The 20,338-nt window shown below is 34.1% G+C and overlaps 3 protein-coding genes and 1 long non-coding RNA gene across 5 annotated transcripts; 1 reads left to right on the top strand and 3 right to left on the bottom strand.

Annotated features, from left to right (window-relative positions):
* LOC104758138 lies at positions 2,526–3,226 on the top strand. Its single transcript, XM_010480958.2, has one exon. The coding sequence runs from the start codon at positions 2,855–2,857 to the stop codon at positions 3,224–3,226; it is 372 nt and encodes a 123-aa protein (XP_010479260.1). The 5' UTR covers positions 2,526–2,854.
* On the bottom strand, positions 3,404–4,429 carry LOC109130032. The gene is made up of 4 exons (XR_002036200.1): positions 4,128–4,429; positions 3,715–4,033; positions 3,475–3,595; positions 3,404–3,414 (listed from the first exon to the last, which is right to left on the bottom strand). It is a non-coding gene; the product is annotated as an uncharacterized LOC109130032 (long non-coding RNA).
* On the bottom strand, positions 7,134–8,257 carry LOC104759836 (kinase-interacting family protein-like). Its single transcript, XM_010482716.2, has 2 exons — positions 8,046–8,257; positions 7,134–7,957 (listed from the first exon to the last, which is right to left on the bottom strand). The coding sequence occupies exons 1-2, from the start codon at positions 8,089–8,091 to the stop codon at positions 7,134–7,136; spliced, it is 870 nt and encodes a 289-aa protein (XP_010481018.1). The 5' UTR covers positions 8,092–8,257.
* Positions 8,606–15,095, bottom strand: LOC104758139 (protein argonaute 1). 2 transcript variants are annotated; one of them, XM_010480959.2, is made up of 22 exons: positions 14,937–15,095; positions 13,707–14,422; positions 13,404–13,612; positions 13,173–13,322; positions 12,963–13,102; positions 12,753–12,862; positions 12,526–12,632; positions 12,295–12,433; positions 12,108–12,224; positions 11,507–11,614; positions 11,333–11,404; positions 11,039–11,161; positions 10,779–10,941; positions 10,430–10,689; positions 10,172–10,314; positions 9,976–10,038; positions 9,823–9,886; positions 9,604–9,739; positions 9,435–9,508; positions 9,261–9,355; positions 9,120–9,151; positions 8,606–9,025 (listed from the first exon to the last, which is right to left on the bottom strand). In XM_010480959.2, exons 2-22 carry the CDS (start codon positions 14,412–14,414, stop codon positions 8,814–8,816), a joined length of 3,225 nt encoding a protein of 1,074 aa, XP_010479261.1. In that variant the 5' UTR covers positions 14,415–14,422; positions 14,937–15,095; the 3' UTR covers positions 8,606–8,813. The 2 variants fall into 2 exon arrangements, with proteins under 2 accessions (XP_010479261.1, XP_010479262.1); XM_010480960.1 differs by having other exon boundaries at positions 12,963–13,096; positions 14,937–15,094.

A 20,338-nucleotide genomic window follows, 5' to 3' on the forward strand; every position in this document is an offset into this window, starting at 1 on the left:
ATTTAGGTCTATGTCTATTTTCATTTCAAATGATAATAAAAAATAATAATTTAGGAGAAATAAAATAACTAATTAAAAAAAGATATTAAATAAAAGAAAAACAGTAAAAATTATTTTTTTTACTATATAAATTAAATAAAAACGAAAAAAATAATTCTTTGTATTATATAACTGAATTTTCGTTTTTTTAGTTAAAAAAAATAGATAACTCAACTCAAATTGGAGAAATAAAATAACTAATTAAAAAAGTTATTAAATAAAAGAAAAACAGTAAAAATTATTTTTCTTTATATATGAAATAAATAAAAATGAAAAAATATTTTTTTGTATTATATAACTAAATTTTCTTTTTTTTAATTAAAAAAAATAGATAACTCAACTTACCACATCTTTAACTCATGAAAATTTCCATGATGTTGAATAATCTTTTGAGTTAACAATTTTACAAAGGATATACCTCAAACTTGTACATCAACCATAACACATGATTATTCAAACTCAACTTCAAAAAAATTAGTTTTGTTAGTGATTGGTAACATTTTTGAATAAAATTTAGGTCTATATCTATTTTCATTTCAAATGATAATAAAAAATAATAATTTAGGAGATATAAAATAACTAAATAAAAAAGTTATTAAATAAAAAAAAACAGTAAAAATAATTTTTTCTTGATATATGAATTAAATAAAAACGAAAAAAATAATTTTTTTGATAACTCAGCCATAACTCACTATAACTGAGCTGTCACATGACTTTTCGTTTTCCCGTAAATATTATAACTCAGCCGTAAAGTCATATATATCTTCTATTTACTTTCAGATTTTCTTGTGATAACTCAGCCATAACTCACTATAACTCAGCCGTCACATGACCTTTCGTTTTCCCGTAAATATTATAACTCAGCCGTAAAGTCTTATATATCATCCATTTACTTTCAGATTGTTTCTTGTGATAACTAAGCCATAACTCACTATAACTCAGCCGTCACATGACCTTTCGTTTTTCCGTTTTTCATAACTCAACCGTAAATTGATATTTTGGCGGGAAACCATCAGTTAACCTAATAATAGACATATTTCCATTCTAAATTTAAATTTTGAGTTATAATAATTTTAATATTCAATTGTTAGAGAAATACTTTTAGAAAAATAAAATTCTAAATTCGAATAATAATTATTTAATTATTTGCAATAATATCTTTTGATAAAAAGCTTACTTTATGAATTTATTACGCGTGTGGATTTGAGCAGCACAGAATTAGTGATTTTTTGTGTTTCCCTAACAACACTTTTTGTAATATCGAGAGACGTTTTAATACTTTTGAAAAAATAAAATTCTAAATTCGAATAATAATTATTTAATTATATGCAATAATATCTTGTGATAAAAATCTCACTTTATGAATTTATTATGCGTGTGGATTTGAGCAGGCACAGAATTAGTGATTTTTCGCGCTTCCCTATCAACACTTTTTGTAATATCGAGAGACGTTTTAATACTTATTAGGAATCTGACAGAACAAAAGACCCATGAAAGAAGAATACGTTTTCATATTATTGAGAAGACCCTAAACGATAACTCAGCCATAACTCAGCCAACCCTCAAATTAGAATGACTAAATAACCGACCAAACCGAACCGAACCGAAAAAAATAATTTTTCCAATTTGGTATTTTTGAATTGGTATGTTTGGTTAATTTCGGTTATATTCGGCTTACTTTTGGTTATATTAGGCTAATCTACTTAATTACAATATATTTTGAGTTATTTATGGTTATATTTTAATCTAACCGACCCATAACCGGAAATAACCAATTTTTTTTTTGATTTTTTAAAAATATATTCAAATGGTAATAATATTAGTATATCCATTTACCACCTTAAACCAAACACATTAGAACCAAAACCAAAAAACAAAAAATTTTACTCATCTAAACCCTACATCTCAAACCCTAAACCCCAACCCTAATCCTAACCCCTAAACGTCATGTGTTGTATGTTTAACACATTCTAGTGAGAATGTGTAAAAATCAATCTTTTCTATAATTATTACTTTTTATTGATTATAATAATTGTAATATTCTTATTTCAATTGTACATTTAAATATTGAGTTATAATAATATAAATTTACAAATATTTCATAAGTCAGCCGTGTAAGTCAATAACTCAGCTATCACTTAGTCACTTCGTCGGAAATTTTTTATTTTTTATTTGAATTTTGAATTCAGTTTTTTAATTATTTTGTATAATATATTGTGAAAAAACTAACTTTATAAATTTATTACGCGTGTGGATCTGAGCAGGCACAAAATTATTGTTGGGTTTTCCCAACAATACTTTTTGTAATATCGAGGCACGACACGAAAGACCAAACGAAGCCGTACCAAGTACATAACTCAGCCATACAAAGTACATAACTCAGCCGTACGAAATAAATAACTCAGCCATAACATATATGTTTATTTAATAATACACAGAGATATGTATCATATGGCCTCAATTTAATGTGTATCATATGGTCAATTCAATGTTATATAGAAAGATGGCAATTTGTATAAGCTGTGTTTCTTAATTAATTTATAGTTTTATACATACTCTATACAAGCACAACTAGCATGATGATGATATATGGAGGCAATTTAGGATCCCTACAGTAAAAAGTTAAATTAATGTTGTATAGGCACACAACTACTAGGTACAAATACAAGTTTCTGAAGGCAACAACAGCAAATATAGCTGTGATTAACATATTAACAAATATACTGTAAAACGATTCAATCACGAATCAACTAACAATACAAAGAGAACTCTCATCTCATTTCTTCCTTCTCTCTTTTTCTCTTCCAAATTATTCATGGAGAGTTCAATGAACAATGCTTTCATTATGAGCAAACATGAAACAACGGCGTTTTCAGGCGACCAAACTCCGGAGGAAAGCAGCTGGACTATGTACTTTGAGGATTTCTTCGAGGCTTCTTCAAGCATAGTGCACGCCGGAGATTGCAGATCTTCCTCCATCTCCGACGCAGCGTCGTTTGTCGTCACTAAGAAGACTCTCCACGTGTCTAAGCAAGAAGGGTCTAATTATTCCATAAACATCAAGAGGACAAGAAATAGAGAGATTCCTTTTGGTCGTCATCATGATCTTGAAGACACTGCCTCTTCTCCTTCTCATAGCCCTAACGTCATTGTCTCTCTCTCTCTCATTCTCTCTACGAATATATGAAGAATTGACACAACCTGGCTACAATTCTTGATTAGTAAAGCTTCTTTTGATCAACTAGAATGAATTGAGTTCATTGTTACCCGTAGGAGACTACGGTATCACAATGAAAGGCAAGGAGAAGATCTGTGTTGGCATAATACATGAAGTCTATCTGCGAAAGAGGATATATCAAATGTAATGAAGTCTATCTGCGAAAGAGGATATAAAAATGTTCAGTGAACAGCAATACTAAACTATGTTACTACAACCTTAACGGTAAAAGTAAGTGGCACACTTCCTGCCTGCTCAAAGTTATAGTCCCATGTGACGGTTTCTGGGATTCTCGTTCTTATCTCAGAGTAGATGCAAGCGTTTAGTGTATCCACAGATCTAACATACACACACACACACACATCAGCTAACTCAATCAGTAATATTCACAAAACTGGAAGTGAAATTAGCATCAGATATTTCTGAAATAACAAAAGCAGAGGATCATAAGTTCATACTTGAGAAGAAGCTCCATATCAGGACCCGGATACTTCATCTCTATAGTATTCGAATGTCCAGGTGATGAAAACGTGTTCAAGCAATCCACAAAAAGACCTAAGCTAATTCCAAATCTCGGTCTCCCTTGAGACCCATACTCGTATTTCGTGAATAGCTTTCTCCGATTAAACCTCAAAACATTTCAGATTCCACAAACAAACATGGTGAAATCGAATTTTTTTTTGGGGGAACTGAGAAATCGATACCTTTGGCTTGAAGACAACCTGATTCCTCCACGATTAATACTATTCCGTGTTCAGATAACTCCACTAATGCATCCTGGATTCGCATAGTTTTCGCAGAGAGATCAGTGAAGGGACGATCGATGAAATTAAAAAAACCCTAGATGGATTTATCCAAAGAAGGGAGATACCTGGTGGCGTTTCCATCGTACGCAAGTGAGTGCATCGACCATTCCTTGAACATTATCGAGCTGGCAAATAAGGTCCGGCGCGTCTGGTTCAATCGTCGGCGACAATGATTCTAATTCTGACGGTGGACTCAGTGTTTGATCTGTTCTCTGATCTCATCTCATCTAGGGTTTCAAGTTTTAATACGATTTGTTTGACGGCGAGAGAGTGGACAAAAATAGAGTATCGCCGGCGAAACTAGGTTTCGGCGAGAAGAGAGAGGTTTTTTTTTGGTTATGAACAGTCGAAACTGTTAATATAAACAAGAGAAAACAAAACTGTAGATCTAAGAAAAATGCATAATGACGTGTTAAATCATATCTGATGTGTATTTTAATTTGTTGATGTGTATTTTTTTTTAATTTTTTACTCAAATTCAAAAAACAAAACCCAAGAGTAAATTGTAATTACAACCAACACACTAAACATTCTAGTAATTTTCAAAAGATTTATAGATATGAGTAATAAACCAACTTTTGGATAACATTTCAGTAATTGTTTCTATATTTTTTTATAGTTTAAATTCAAATTTCATTTGTTCAAAAAAGAAAATGATTACTTCGTTTTTTAAGATTAATCTTCATATATTAATAGCTATAACTCTACCTCTTCTCATTTTAAATTCTTCTGCAAACAAACAACAACGCTAAATTCTTTAAAAATAAATTTTTTTGATGGTATTAGTAATTATTATATTTTTTATATATTTATATTGTTAACAAACTCTATATAACAATATCGATCTATATAATATAAAGCAAACACCACATAATATATGTTTTTTTTGTTAACTCAGAGTAAATCCCCAGACCTATGGAGGAGTATGAGACTAATCTCTGGGGGAAGGGTATCCTACGGATAGGGTCCCCCAGGTTTGCAAATGGACAGTAAGCAATGGGGTCCATACCCATGTGGCCAAAAGGATAAAGTTGAACAGTTCTGCGCTTGGAAAGAAACGATTTCTGGCATGGACCAACAGGGCGACTCTTCCACCAAGACTAGAATCACTAGCCCACCACCTCGTGGTTCACATAATACATGTTTCAAATGCGATTTACAAAGATAACTCAAAACGACAACACGGACAATTGTTACTTGTTTCTAACCACCTAACAATACATTCAGAATGAAATACATTACCACAAGGCAGTTCTAAAAGATTTTGTTAATAAACAAATGGCGCACATCATACGGTCTTTTTCCACATTGGTTTGTTCTGCTATGTTTACTCTCCGTAAAGAATCAACTGATTCTTGAGTAGCAGGCTTAGGCATAACATTCCATGTATCAATAGAACTCAGACTCGCTTGTTGCTCCCAAATGTTATCATAGATAGATAAATCTTGACAAAAATTCACTGTTAATGATATCGTTATGATGCTTTACTGTGAGTAATCAATAGGCCATGTTACTCCATTAACAATTTCTATAAGAATTGAGAAAAGTTTATTTGTTGTTCCAACTCCTTCCTCTACCAACATGCGAAACAAAGCTTTGTTTATCTTCTGTTAAATAATTTGAGATGTTTTAAAATAAAATGACTTCAATGTTTCCATCGATTCCATGATGTTGGTAAACTTGGCATGTATGATAAGTGAACCGCCGATCAAATCATTGACTAGCTGGTCAACGCTGGCACTTAACGAAATAAAGTCTATAAACATATAAAACAATATCAAAACAAACCCGTGATGATAAAGAAAAAATCCTTCCTTGAGAAGTTTAAGAAAACATGGTCGAAATAGCCTTCTCTATAAACATACAAATCAATATCAGCTTTCTCTATAAACATAGAAATCAATATCAAAACGTACCCCTGATAATATAGTAAAAACCTTCTTTGAAAATTTTAAGAAAACATGGTCGAAAAAACGATGCAAACTTCATAAAACCCCTTTTAAAAATGGGTATTAGAAAATATATAAATAAATAAACGAATACAAGAAATTGGAGTAATTAGACAATTAAACTAAATACAATCTTATATAGCATTGAATTTTTATGAAATAAGAGTATATAAAAATCTCAAAAATAGTTTTCTTTAAAAAGACTATCTACTATCACCAATACTTGAATTAAAGTCCATCAATGAATCTAATTTATTTAGTTTTCAAATAATAAATGCTAGAGAATATTTTAGAAAAATGTAGAAAAAAATTAAAATTTTATATTATTTTGTGTCATGACAAAAAAAAAAATGAAATCAGTTCAAACAAACAAATATATATAGATTTCAAAAGATACAAATATTCGAATAAATACAACTCTACAATGAATAGTTGCGATTTAAAAAAAAAAAACTGTTATACTGAACAATCCCAATTTTTTGTAAAACATACAATCTAATTTTTCTACAGATTATTTTTGAATAATTATTCAAAATGTACGATTGAAAAAAGCATTTATTCGGATTGTTATTATTATATAGATTATAACAAAGTGTTTGGTATGATAAATTTTGCTATGTCTAACCGGGCAGATAGAGGCAAATAGAACAGACGCAGGCATTATTGTTATCCATCCTTTTGAATTATTATCAGAATACAATGTAAAGAGTAGTAACTAATTTAGAGTTCAGCATGCTGCAGGAGCACATAAGATGATGGGCTAATGCTAATATTTGGAAAAGGGATTGATGGTATTGAGTCTCTTTAACCACTTGGATCTCTTTTTCTCTCCAGGTTCACTACTTCTTGTTTCACTCGTCTTTCTCTTCTTGCTCTTGTTCTTACTACTATCCAATCCAAAGCAACTCGGCGGGGTTACATTTTCGTAGATAGCCTCTCTCGATGACTGCAGCGTGTAGATTTGGTTCTGAAGATGACACACCTTGTGAAAATGTTCATCCCTCATCTTAAGCACGCACCTTGCTAGCCTAACTGCCTCCTTTTTCATAAACAGCGCTTCGGTGGCGAGCGCTCGGTTCTCTTCCAAGAGAGAAGTGAGTTTGTNAAGATGATGGGCTAATGCTAATATTTGGTAAAGGGATTGATGGTATTGAGTCTCTTTAACCACTTGGATCTCTTTTTCTCTCCAGGTTCACTACTTCTTGTTTCACTCATCTTTCTCTTCTTGCTCTTGTTCTTACTACTATCCAATCCAAAGCAACTCGGCGGGGTTACATTTTCGTAGATAGCCTCTCTCGATGACTGCATCGTGTAGATTTGGTTCTGAAGATGACACACCTTGTGAAAATGTTCATCCCTCATCTTAAGCACGCACCTTGCTAGCCTAACTGCCTCCTTTTTCATAAACAGCGCTTCGGTGGCGAGCGCTCGGTTCTCTTCCAAGAGAGAAGTGAGTTTGTATCCGAGATTAGCAGTTTCCTCTACAGCTACTTCTTTCTCCATCTCAAGCAACATCACAAGCTTCTTTAGCAACTCAATCGTCTTGGAAGCTTCTTGCAAGTTTTGTTCTCTGCGTTGTAACTCGTGCTTGGCGATATCTTTCTCCGAGTTTGCACTCACGAGCTGCGAGACTAACTCTTCAATGTTCTTTTGCTTATCACAAATGGAGACTTCCATCGTCTGTTGGAAGGACAGGATGCTCTCTACTTCGGAAGTGATGTCCGTATCGGTATCATTGTCGTGAGGAATGAGTTGTTTAGGGTTTTGTAGTTTGGAGTGATCGAAACGGTCCAAGAGAGTGGCGTAACCATCGTAGAGATCTTGACAGAGTGAAAGAAGGAGAGGACGTCTCTGGTAAAACCATTCAGCACGTTGAGAAAACGTTTCACCGGTTTGGTTTTCTTCAAGAGCAGAGACGCGCATTACTTGCATCCGAGACTCGAGCTCTGTGTTCATTCACCAAGATTACAAACCAAGTAAGCATAAAAACGCATACAACGAAGTCTGAGTGTTTGAATAGGAAGATTACTTTACCAGAGAAAGATGGCAATTGTGGAAGAGGAAGCTGAGAGGCATCCATGTGTTCTGTCTTCACACCAAGAGTGATTACTTTGCAGGTTAAAGGAAGGTAGAGAAACAGGGGAAGCTCAAGGAAAATTCAAAAACCGCATTTTTCAAATTACAAGGAAGAAAAAGGCAAACGCCTGAATCAGAGAGAGATGGATATGGGGACATTAATGGGCTTTGAAAATTTTACAATAAATGCTGCAAATATCCGGAAAGGACACTTTCATCGGGTATAACATAGGGAGGGTGAGATTTCGGAAATCTTTTGAATCAACAGGAAGCATAAAAGAGGCAGTAATATCCGCCTTACCAAAAAAAATTGTAAATTTTCCGCTGTAGGCATTTTTACGCACATGCAGGCTGTGAACCCCAGTAAACAAAATTACGTTACCTGAGTACGTCAGTTTAAGTATCTTACTAGTACAATTTTTAGTCATGTAGTGTGGTCGAAACTACGAATAACATCATAAAATAATCTTAAATACTATTTTAAGTTTTAACACATAATTAAAGGAAGGACCAAAGTCTGTTTTGAAAAAAGTAGTCATTGTCAAACATAACTATTATCATAAAGCATCTCATCATACCCATATAGAAAGAGTGGCAGAACTTGAAATATCCAAAATACTAGGCTTGCAGCAACTTCTCATAAGACAAGTCTTAGAAAGCAAACATGATTTTATTCATTAATTAGGGCCAGATAAAAAAACATGGATAGAGTAGAGGTGAATCAACTCAGCAGTAGAACATAACACGCTTCACATTCTCTTTCAGTGCTGGGAGTGGCCTCACTGCAGCATTGACATTAGGCCCACGTGTGCTTCTACCTCCCATTCCACCTCCACGTGCCATGCTCCCGCTAGCCATCGACCCACTGTCTGATGTCTCTGGCTCCATGTAGAATCGAGCCCTAAATGCTGCTAGATGTGCATAATATGCAGGCGGCACTACAATATCCCAAAACACCAAAATACTTAATTTTCTCTTCTTTCTATCAAAATCAAGATGTCAATAATTAAGGGAGGGAAACACAAAACTCACCAATTGAAACCGAGCGGGTGCATCTTGCATACCTGTCCAAGACAAAGAAAGGTAGGTTTAAATGTTGTTACCCTTCTTTTCCTCTTTATCTTAAACACTTGTACAACAACGTATAATATACAAAGGGTAAAAGATACTTACGTGTAACATAAGTTATTGGTCAGAGATTGAAGTCCATCTGCAGTAAAGTTGTTCTCATCCCAAAGAACGTGATAATGAGCAGGTCGAGAAGTACCCTGTTCATGGAATTTTGATTTGTTAAGCACTTCCATAAAATCACTGAGATTATTAACTGTTGGAGATTATGAGTTATACCTGAATACCAGCATGACTGCAGAGGTAAAAGTCGAACTCTGTTGGGTGACATATTTTCGAATCCACAACAGTGCCTACAATCAACAAAAGGGGGTTAAAACCAATGCAAAAAGGATTTGCAGCTAATTAAGTACACGCAAAAAATTTCAAAGATCCAAACGTGTCTCACCAGGTAATATATTTCCACTTCTGTCCACCGAATGACGATCATTGTGGTTGTGAGCAAACAGCCTCGTGTGATGGCGCTTCTGCACCACCACAAACGTCACTGGTGGCTGATAACCTGCTTCCAGCGAAGCACAAGCCTGAAATGGGTTGAATTAAAGTCAGATTAAAAAGAAAGACAGCCAGCACATAACACAAGTCATTTGTTAGAAGTTTCTCTTACCTTGCGGATAGCATCAAGTTCATAGAGCAAAACTTGGTAAAATTGTCCCTCACTGACACCATCCCTGTAGGGAAATACCACCATATAATACATTTTAGAAAGAAAGATACGAAGTTATATAGTTAAGTAAATGCCATAGGTAGAGTTAATTACCTGTAGAAGATGATCCGTAGCGGTTTATGCCCAGTTGATCTACGGAAGGCTATGAGCAACTCCCTGTCAGAAAGTAAGGGAAAAAAAGTGAGAACAGATTTGTTACTTGAGAGCAAGCTGGAGCTAAAAACCAAGTAGTAGTAGAGTTAAGCTGAAGCTAAAAACAAATTGTGCTTGTCTGAATATCAAGACGTACTTTATCATGCCACCAGTCACTACCCCTTTTTGAGGATCCTTCCACTCTTTGAACAGATCCTGAATGAGCTCCTGCCTATGTGCCTGAGCGCAGACCAATCCAGCATATTTGGTAATTTCAGGCCAATCCTGGGATGCAACAACCTGAAAAACAAATTTCATTGTCAATCAGACAAGCACAATTCAAAAAGGTCAAGGCCAGAAAGATAAACGGAAGAATATGATCAAAGAAGTAGAATGTAAAATGAGATCAACTTACAGCAGCAATAGACGGGCTTGAATCCTCTCCAGGGTGAGGATGCGTAACATCAGCCCCAAATATAATGGTGGGGCGATCACTGACTAGAGGAATCCGCCTTGATAGAGCATCAACAAGCACTGTATTCCTTCCTCCAACCTTCACATTAATCTTCAAGGCAACATTTGCCATGTATTGTTTGCTCATCTTAAAGACATGCTTCGTCAGGCAGCATTGAGAGACAATGCCAAGTTCGGTCTCACATATGCGCTTCAAATCACCTGCAATAGATCATACAAAGGAAAATTAACAATCAAAAGTGTGTAATAAGGAAAAAAAGACAATGAAGCACATAGAACATGGTACATACCATACAATGATCCGTTATTGTCGGGCAGAATGACAATAAGCAGATCAATTTCTTTTCCTTGAGAGAGTTTGGATGTGGCATCATGATATCTAGTCTTCAAGACCTTCTCCACTTGCTCAGGACGAGCACTGACTGGTGGAAGGACTGGTTCTGGATTAAATGCCTGCAGGTAAGAAATAATCAAAATATAGGGTAGGAAAGGTTAAAAATAAACAGATCACGTTGTGCTAACTGATTAAGCTGTACTTTAAAACACTCACCATGCCAGATACGTAGCACATTTGAGCAAGTTCCTGACAAAACGTACGTGCTAGATTGTCCTGCACTTGCCTAGAAAAGTTGATGCAGATCCAATTATTCACTGTTCCACCATTGATCATTTTCTGCAGAGAAAGTCATGGCAGTCAGACAACAGAAAATGTTGTGATCACTTACTTGCAAAAACGAACACGAAGGAAACACTCTTTGAAAGAACTGACAGCATAATTACATAGGTAACACAAGGAAATAAGATTCAAGTGCTTAGTTGAATCCAGGAGCCTTTTCATCTATACCTTATTCATCATATTCCATTGACCAACTTGAGGCAAACAAGTTCCTTCCCTTCCAGACTCGTGATACTTAAGCTGCAGGAAACAAAAAAAAAAAGCAGTAAACTCACGTTGGAACCCTAATTTGAGTAAACAAGAAAGTGTAAAAGCAAAAAACAAGAGGAAAGAGTACTATACCCATGGAGGAGGCAGTATACGAGCCTCAACAGAAGCCAGAGACGTACTTATTTTGATACCAAACTCCTGAGCATAGGGATCTTTCTCATAATTGTTGAGTTGTACCGTCTAGCCAATCAAAGAAAATGATATTATTTGTTAGAAATAAACAATTGAGTATTCAACAGTAGATGAATACTTAACATTTACATGCTAAAAACTTCGAAGTGATAAATATCTATACAAAATTTCTCCAGAAAACAGATAAGCAGGCAGCTAAATTAAAAGCACAACTCTGAATATGGTGATTAGCTTCGCTGTCTATTATTAGCTAAAGGCATCATCTCAAGCTAACTCACTTGTTTCAAGCAAACACATGCAGACAAGTAAGAAGAAACAGGTGTTAAAATTATTCATTCCTAGTGAGATTTTCACCACCAGTTTATATGGATTTAAATTAATAGCATGAAAAAGTCACTTAATTCAAACAAACACACGCAACCAAGCAAGAAGAAACAGATTTTACAACTATCCCATTCTACAACGATCCACAGTTTACATCATTTAAAATGACTAGCAAGATAGGCTGGCAATTAGAAACTCGCAAAATAAAGAAGCATACCCGCAAGATATCTTTTTCTCGTTCTAGGGGGCGCTGACAGGTCACCTTAAGCAAAGCAGTGATCTGTCTTTCATTCAATCTTTTCGAATATCGCTGGCCTTCAACAATCTTGCATACCTGTACAACAAGCATTAGAATAGGAAGGATTGGTGATCTAATCAAAGTTGATGATGTATTTAAACATTACCTCCATTGGTAAGTAATTTGGCCTGTTAGAATTCCCAACTTGTAAGCATGGTAGTTGAGTGTGCTGAATGCGAAAGCCATATGTTTCGTGGAAGTATTCTACAACAGATTTCTGAGTATTTCTTTCATCTACTGGGAATCTGAAAAGGGTAAAAGCAAAAAGTATAAATTAATTTCATCTGGTTCACACCATTCACGAAATAAGAATAACAAAGCTTAAACAAATACGCACGTCAATTCCCGAGTGGCCACAGCAGTCAAGCCAGAAATACGGTACTTCCGACGCATGTTTCCACGATGAGTCACTTCAACCTTGACACCTCTAAGAGCCTTTTTTATCTGTTGACAGAAGAATATTTGAAATTCATTATACAAAAAAAGAGTAGATGAATACAGCTATTCACTTCCTACAGAAGGTGATTAAAAAATTATTATCAGAAAATGTCAACTGACTCATACCTTCACGCGATCAGCATCGGATAAAGGGCGAGATGAAATATCCCGGTTCAGCAAATCACAGACAAAGGTAATCACAGGGGATGCCTCTATGAATGCTGTCGATGACATATCTGCATAAGACACAAAATTACAGCACAAACGTCAGCTGAAATATTACAAGGAGATCCAGAAATAAAAAATTATTGAATGTAATACAGCATGCCATCGCACCAATATTGAGTGATAAGCCCATCTGTGTGGGACGAATGCTTTGGTAGAATCCACGCCAGCTCTCCAAGCCATCGCCCAATGATTGCTTTCTTCCTATATCTGGGGAATAAAAAGACCGGCCCACCGGAGTATACCTGTTTCTAAAATGTTAGCAAAACTGAAACAGCTGAGACTCACAAAGAAAACATCCTAGGATGAGTAACCGGGTACCTAGAGGTAGGCAGCTCACGAAGAACAATGTCAAGAACCTGCAGAGCTTCTTGTGGGGCATCGGCTTGTTTCCCCTCTAAAAATAATCCTAAGTGATGCAGATCAGCACGTGCAGCTAGCTTGATAACAACTTTGAATTCCCTCTCTCGTCTGTTAAGTAGGGAATGCATTATTTATTCTGAAAATTCCTTATTAAAAAACAAACAAAAAATATATATATAAGAAGTTAACCTTTGTCCCCCAGCCCCTTCTTCCTCGTCAAGTAGAGTAATTCTGAACTCCTTGGAGACAAACGGAAGTGGTCCAGCAGTGTACAGACTTTTCCGACCATCATAGGCAGGAAGACGCTTTCCAAGGTGTGATTCACGATATGAATCAACAAGTCGTTTCATCACAGCACGATTAACACCCCTTGAAGTAACTTCTGGAGTAATTGTAACCTAACAGAAAGAACACATTTTGTCAGGTTAATCCATAAACAGACATTAGATGTAGGGTAGCTAATGCTAAGGGAACAAGGTAACCAAAACTCACATCATACTGGTGCAAATCCTTGTCAGGCAGTTCAGCAAAGAAATGGTTAGCCTTGACAATGCAACGTTTACCACTCTGTCCTTTACCAGGCCTCATTGGAAACTTATAAGCCTTGCTAGAAGAAGGTATAGGCTGGATTGCTTGACTGGGAGCTCCTTGTTCGACAGAGAGCTGTTCAAATTGCTGAGTCAGAACAGTAGGTTCGGGCACCTGGGTAGGACTCACCTCAGACAGTGTAGGCTGAGAAGACACCGCTTGATAAGTAGGTGAGGTAGCTTGATGCAGCTCGGGAACTGATTGTCTCTGTGGCGGTCCAGAAGAAGGTCCGCCTCCACGGCCACCGCCATACCCTCCTCGACCTCCTTGATGAGGAGGCCCTCCTCTTCCTCTTCCCTGGTACTCTTGTGGACCACCATACTGTTGTTGCTGTTGTTGGTATTGCTGTTGTGGCGGTTGGCCATATCCACGACCACGACCACCACCACCACGACCTCCCTGTTGATACTGAGGGTTATAACCCCTTCCGCCTTGGTGTTGTCCTCCTCCTTCACCTCCCTGCTGGAAACCACCTTGGTGTTGTCCTCCACCTCCCTGCTGGAAACCACCTCGCTGTGAACCACGTCCACCACCTGAGACTGGACCAGCTTCACGAGAACCAGAGCCTTCGCCACCTTCAGATGGAGCATCAGTTCTTCTCTTTCTAACCATAATGTTACCTGTGAAAATAACAACAGAACAGCGAGTCATATCTAACTTATCCTTGAAAGACAAAAGAAAACATAGAAAACGAAGTAAATCAGAAGAAAGTAGTAAGAAAACAAGCACGAATTCATCAAAGCATCGAAGCAAACAAGGAAATTAAAAAAAAAAAAAAAAACCCTAACTATCTTCGAAGACGAACAATACAAAAACCGCTACAATCAGTGATGTAATCAGAAAAAGAAGTAAGAAACCAAGCACGAAACCTTCAACAAAAAAAAGCAAGCAACAAGAAGAAAACCCTAATTATCTTCGAAGACGAACACAATACAAAACACACACTATAAACCGCTACGAAGTAAATAGATCCAAAATTACAGAGATCAACGAAGAAGAAGAAACTATTAGTGAACTATAACCCCAAAAAGAAGCGGATCCACCCAATCGAGTAAGAGAACAAAAAAACCAAGTAAACACGCAGATCGAACACAGATTAAGTGAAGAACAAACTCAAAACCACCGCGATTTTACCTGAGATAGCTACAATCTCTCGCCGGAGAAGCTTAGATTAACCGAGAAAACTCCGTACAGAAACACCCAACCCTACCTCTCTCTTTCCTCTCTGCGTTCTTCTCTTTTTTCTCTCAGCTCTCCTAACCAAACGAGATAACAAAGAAAAAGTGATTTTTACTGCTGCCACTTTAAATCCCCCTTTTTTTTTTTTTTTCGCTCGCGACGAGCAACTCAAGGGTTCTTTGGTGTGGACTCAATTACGAAATTATCCTCGTCCTTAATTAGCTGGCATTTGTCGACGTGGCGAGTCAGGGTTGGGTCTTTGTAATGCTGACCCAAGGTCGTGTTGTGGTCTTTCATTTTTTGTAATGCGCTGCTGACGTGGATTTGCATAATATTTTTTAATTCCAAGAAATAAATAAAAAGAAGCTTCTCGAAAACAACAAGACGAAAAACATTTTTGTCGCTTTATATACCCAAATATTTGTTTAATAGTTTTTTATACTTTTATTAAGTACATTTTTACGTATTTATCCGATTAAATTAATTAGTGTAATGCGTTACCTACTTAACCTCGATTAATCTTCAAGGTTTGGCGTTAATTTATTCTATTCGTTCAAGTAGCTATTTATTTAACTGCGCTAGATAATGCATGCACACTAGTCATCATTGATAATAAACTGGCCGTCATTTTATCTTAGAATCTGTTTTAACGGACGGATTGTGGAAAACAAAACAGAAGCTAGTTAGAGAGAAATGTTACAAGTGAAGATTAGTAATAATGAAGTGTAATTATCAAGGAGGATCCTTAATTTCTTAAATAAAACCCTGTATATGTAGTTTTCTAGATAGATAAATCTATACCATAAAGAGATTGTTTTGGGAACTAAGAATTATTAATCAATTGCGATGAGTAAATGAAATTTGGTGGGGTAACTACTATGAATTTCTTATAAATTTATCGGATATACTTCATTCTCTTAGTGAAGGTTATTGGTTTAAATTTTGAATAAAGTTTTAAAGATTTTAATTGTTACGTAGAATTGGTTGTTATTAGATCAATATTTGTTAAATTCTGCTAAAGTTTAGTGTTATTAGTTTGTGATTTGTAAAAAGTCATTTAAAATCTTAACAAATTTGGGTTATTGAATTCAAACTTTTATAAAGTCATTAAAAGTTTTGTGTTATTCAATTAAAACAAAAGAATCTAGGATTGTTGATGAATTTAATTATTATGTTATTGGTTCATGATTTTATACTCTTTCTTCACAAAATAAAGTCATAAAAAGTATTAAAAAATACAGAGATTGATTAAAACATTTTACAAGATTTTAGGAAACTAATCAACAAACTATAGAATACTCTCTAGCAATCCTTAAAAAAATTATCTTATTAACTTTTCATGATTTTCTTGAAGTCTTCAAAATTTTTTATAAATTAAAATCCAGTAACACCCCGTAACTTTATATTACATAGAAGTATGACTTCTGGTTTAGTGGAAGTGATACTTCTTTACAGTGTTGCTATTTTTCTAAATTTGGGAATAGGGTGGAGTCATTACATGGTATAATTTGTCCGTTTAATTCAATTTTTTTCTCACTAGTTTACATACTTTGCTTCTATACCTTAGTCTTCTTGTAAATTTGTATCATATTTCTTAGGACTTATTTGTCGTATTTACATACATAGTCAAAGATGATTTATACATATATAACCAAAATTAGTTGTTTGTTCATGCGAAGATGAAATAGGAGTTACATACAATGTCACAAATTATTGAAGTATTATACGTGTATATAGTATTTATCATGTAAGATCTTTTTGTGCAACGAAATTTGCAAATAAATATTGTATTTTTTCTAACCGTAAATACCATTCAAAGGTTGCTTTGGAAACTAAAAATTATTAATTAGTTGAGATGAGTAAATGAGATTGGGTGGGGTGAATTTACTACTCCCTCCGTTTCACAAAGAGTGTCATTTTGACACATTTCACACAAATTAAGAAAAGTTTGAATTATACATGTTTGTCCTTATTTAATAAGTGATTAATGATCTAAGTTCAATGAAAATAGATTTGGGTTTAGGGGTAAAAAGAAAATTTAGCATTAAAACACTCATTAGAAATATAAAATGACATTCTTTGTGAAATAAAAAAAAATTCTCTAGAATGACACTCTTTATGAAACGGAAGGAGTATAAATTTATAAGTTATACTTAATTCTTTAAGTTTGTTTTCAAAAACATATGCATGTGATTTTGTGGAAGTGCTATTTTTTAACAGTGTTGTTATTTACTAAAATTTGGAATGGGGTAGACTCATCACATGGTATAGTGGTCCGTTTAATTCAACTTTCTTTTCTTTAGTTTAACTTGTTACATACTTTTCTTCTTAGCTTCAAATTATTTTTATCTTAAATATGTATCATATTCCTTAGGAATTATTTGTCCTATATACTTACATAGTCAAAGATGATTTATACATATATAAACCAAAATTAGTTTTTCATGTATGCGAAGATGAAATAAGAGTTACAGACAATGTCACGAGTTATTGAAGTATTACACGTGTATATAGAATTTTTCATACAAGATATATACTTACATAGTCAAAGATGATTTATGCATATATAACCAAACTTAGTTGGTCGTGTATGCGAAGATGAAATAGGAGTTACAAACAATGTCAAGAGTTATTGAAGTACTACACGTGTATATAGCATTTTTCATGCAAGATATATATTTATATAGTCAAAGATGATTTTTATATATATAACCAAAATTAGTTGTTCGTGTATGCGAAGATGAAATAGGAGTTACAAACAATGTCAAGAGTTATTGAAGTACTACACGTGTATATAGCATTTTTCATGCAAGATATATATTTATATAGTCAAAGATGATTTTTATATATATAACCAAAATTAGTTGTTCGTGTATGCGAAGATGAAATAGGAGTTACAAACAATGTCAAGAGTTATTGAAGTACTACACGTGTATATAGCATTTTTCATGCAAGATATATATTTATATAGTCAAAGATGATTTTTATATATATAACCAAAATTAGTTGTTCGTGTATGCGAAGATGAAATAGGAGTTACAAACAATGTCAAGAGTTATTGAAGTACTACACGTGTATATAGCATTTTTCATGCAAGATATATATTTATATAGTCAAAGATGATTTTTATATATATAACCAAAATTAGTTGTTCGTGTATGCGAAGATGAAATAGGAGTTACAAACAATGTCAAGAGTTATTGAAGTACTACACGTGTATATAGCATTTTTCATGCAAGATATATACTTACATAGTCAAAGATTATTTATACATATATAACCAAAATTAGTTGTTTGTGTATGCGAAGATGAAATAGGAGTTACAGACAATGTCACGAGTTATTGAAGTACTACATGTGTATATAATATTTCTCATGCAAGATATATACTTACATAGTTAAAGATGATTTATACATATATAACCAAAATTGGTTGTTCGTGTATGCGAAGATGAAATAGAAGTTACAGACAATGTCAAAAGCTATTGAAGTACAACACGTGTATATAGCATTTTTCATGCAACAAATTTTGCAAATAAATATAATTTTTACGAAACGTAAATCTATACCATGAAGAAGTTGCTTTGGGAGCTAAGAATTATTAATTAATTCAGATGAGTGAATGAGATTTTGTGGGGTAAATAATATGAATTTTTTAGCTATACATAATTCTCTAAAAACAATTCATGGAAGTATGACAAGTGATTTTGTGGAAGTGATACATGTTGACACTGTTGTTATTTTTCTAAAATTTGGAATAAGGTGGAGTCATCACATGGTATGATTTGTCAGTTTAATTCAATTTTCTTTTCTTTAGTTTAATTTGTTACATATTTTGCTTCTTGGCCTCAAATTAGTATTATTATAATATCTATCATGCATATTCCTTAGGATTTATTTGTCCTACTTACATAGTCAAAGTTAATTTATAATTTATACATATAATCATATATAACCAAAATATTTTATGCAAAGATGAAATAGGAGTTACAGACAATGTCACGAGTTATTGAAATATTACACGTGTATCTAGCATTTGTCATGCAAGATATTTTTCATGTAACAAAATTTACAAATAAATATAGTTTTTTCTAACCGTAAATCTATACCATAAAGATGTTGTTTTGGAAACAAATAATTTGTTTTTACTATAAAATTTATTGTAATGAAAAAGATAAATTTGAAGATTATAATCATCAAACATAACCGATTGTATAACTAATATATGATTTTCTGAAACGAAAGAAGAATTCGTTCTACTACTATTTTTCGAAATGAAGTTAAACGGCATATAAACCAAGTACTTCGATATGAGTATTCAAGTCTTTTGTACACCTAGACGAACTATGGACCCTCACAAGTATATATATACTATATAGTAAATTTTGTTTATTTTCCTTTTCTTAGCCTAAAACACCAAAATTAATACAGTAAAAAATGTATCACTTCCCCAAAAATCACAAGTCATATTTCTATCAAAAAGAATTAGAGTTATCCAAGTTTTAAAGTAACTTCAAAGCTTTTTTTTTTTTTTGGTAAATGACCGGGAGGAAATCCTCCCAGCTTTTATTATTAAAACAAGAAAAACTACATTCTAACAAGAGGAGGACACGCATGTCCTGATAAGTGTGCATTCAGTAAAGGTTCAGCAAAAGAAGGAATTGTATCCAAAACATGATAACCTAATGGGAAAGTAAAAGAATAAGTAGCTAAACCATCTGCGAGGCGGTTAGCTTCCCTATACACATGAATAACCCGGACTATCCAGTCCCGTGAGATAAAGGCATGGCACAGACGCACCAGAAAAGACAATGGATGAGAATCACCAATCCCCGTTGTAAGAAACCGAACCACCAACTCAGAATCCACCTCCAACTCCACTCTATCAATCCGCCGCTCCAAAGCTAAGCTCCAACTTCAAAGCTTGTTCTCTTCGGTGTAAGAGTAACAAATTTTATAAGTCTTCACTTAGGTTTTACCGTAAAAAAAAAAGTCAATGTCATATTCATAGTTGTAGTTTTAGTTTATGTCACTAATCATGTTGAGTTTTTTAATTTATCTTCACTTAACATATGTATTAAGTAGATGTAATTGACCCCAAAGATATACGTAAATGTACATTTTTCTTTCTTTTTGTTAAATCTTAAAATTATTGATACTAATGTTTATATTCACCTCCTCATCTTTCTGATTCCAACTCACAATTTGTTGTGAAATGTAAAATTGTAAAAAAAAGAAAAAAGGTTAGATGTTGATAGGAGTTCTAAATCAATATGTGTAGGAAGTCAATTAGAATAAAAAGGTTACAAAATTATTATGAAAAAGATGTTTGAACAAAGACTATTTTTTTTTTTTTTT

Source organism: Camelina sativa, chromosome 17, assembly GCF_000633955.1.
Source record: "Camelina sativa cultivar DH55 chromosome 17, Cs, whole genome shotgun sequence".
Taxonomy (NCBI): Eukaryota; Viridiplantae; Streptophyta; class Magnoliopsida; order Brassicales; family Brassicaceae; genus Camelina; species Camelina sativa.

Coding starts and splice junctions, on each gene's coding strand:
- LOC104758138 (XM_010480958.2), top strand. CDS start 2,855: ATGGAGAGTTCAATGAACAATGCTTTCATTATGAGCAAACATGAAACA.
- LOC104759836 (XM_010482716.2), bottom strand. CDS start 8,091: ATGGATGCCTCTCAGCTTCCTCTTCCACAATTGCCATCTTTCTCTG. Junction 7,958..8,045: donor ACAATTGCCATCTTTCTCTG/GTAAAGTAATCT, acceptor GAATGAACACAG/AGCTCGAGTCTCGGATGCAA.
- LOC104758139 (XM_010480959.2), bottom strand. CDS start 14,414: ATGGTTAGAAAGAGAAGAACTGATGCTCCATCTGAAGGTGGCGAAGGC. Junction 13,103..13,172: donor CGTGAGCTGCCTACCTCTAG/GTACCCGGTTAC, acceptor CTAACATTTTAG/AAACAGGTATACTCCGGTGG. Junction 12,434..12,525: donor GTGGCCACTCGGGAATTGAC/GTGCGTATTTGT, acceptor TACCCTTTTCAG/ATTCCCAGTAGATGAAAGAA.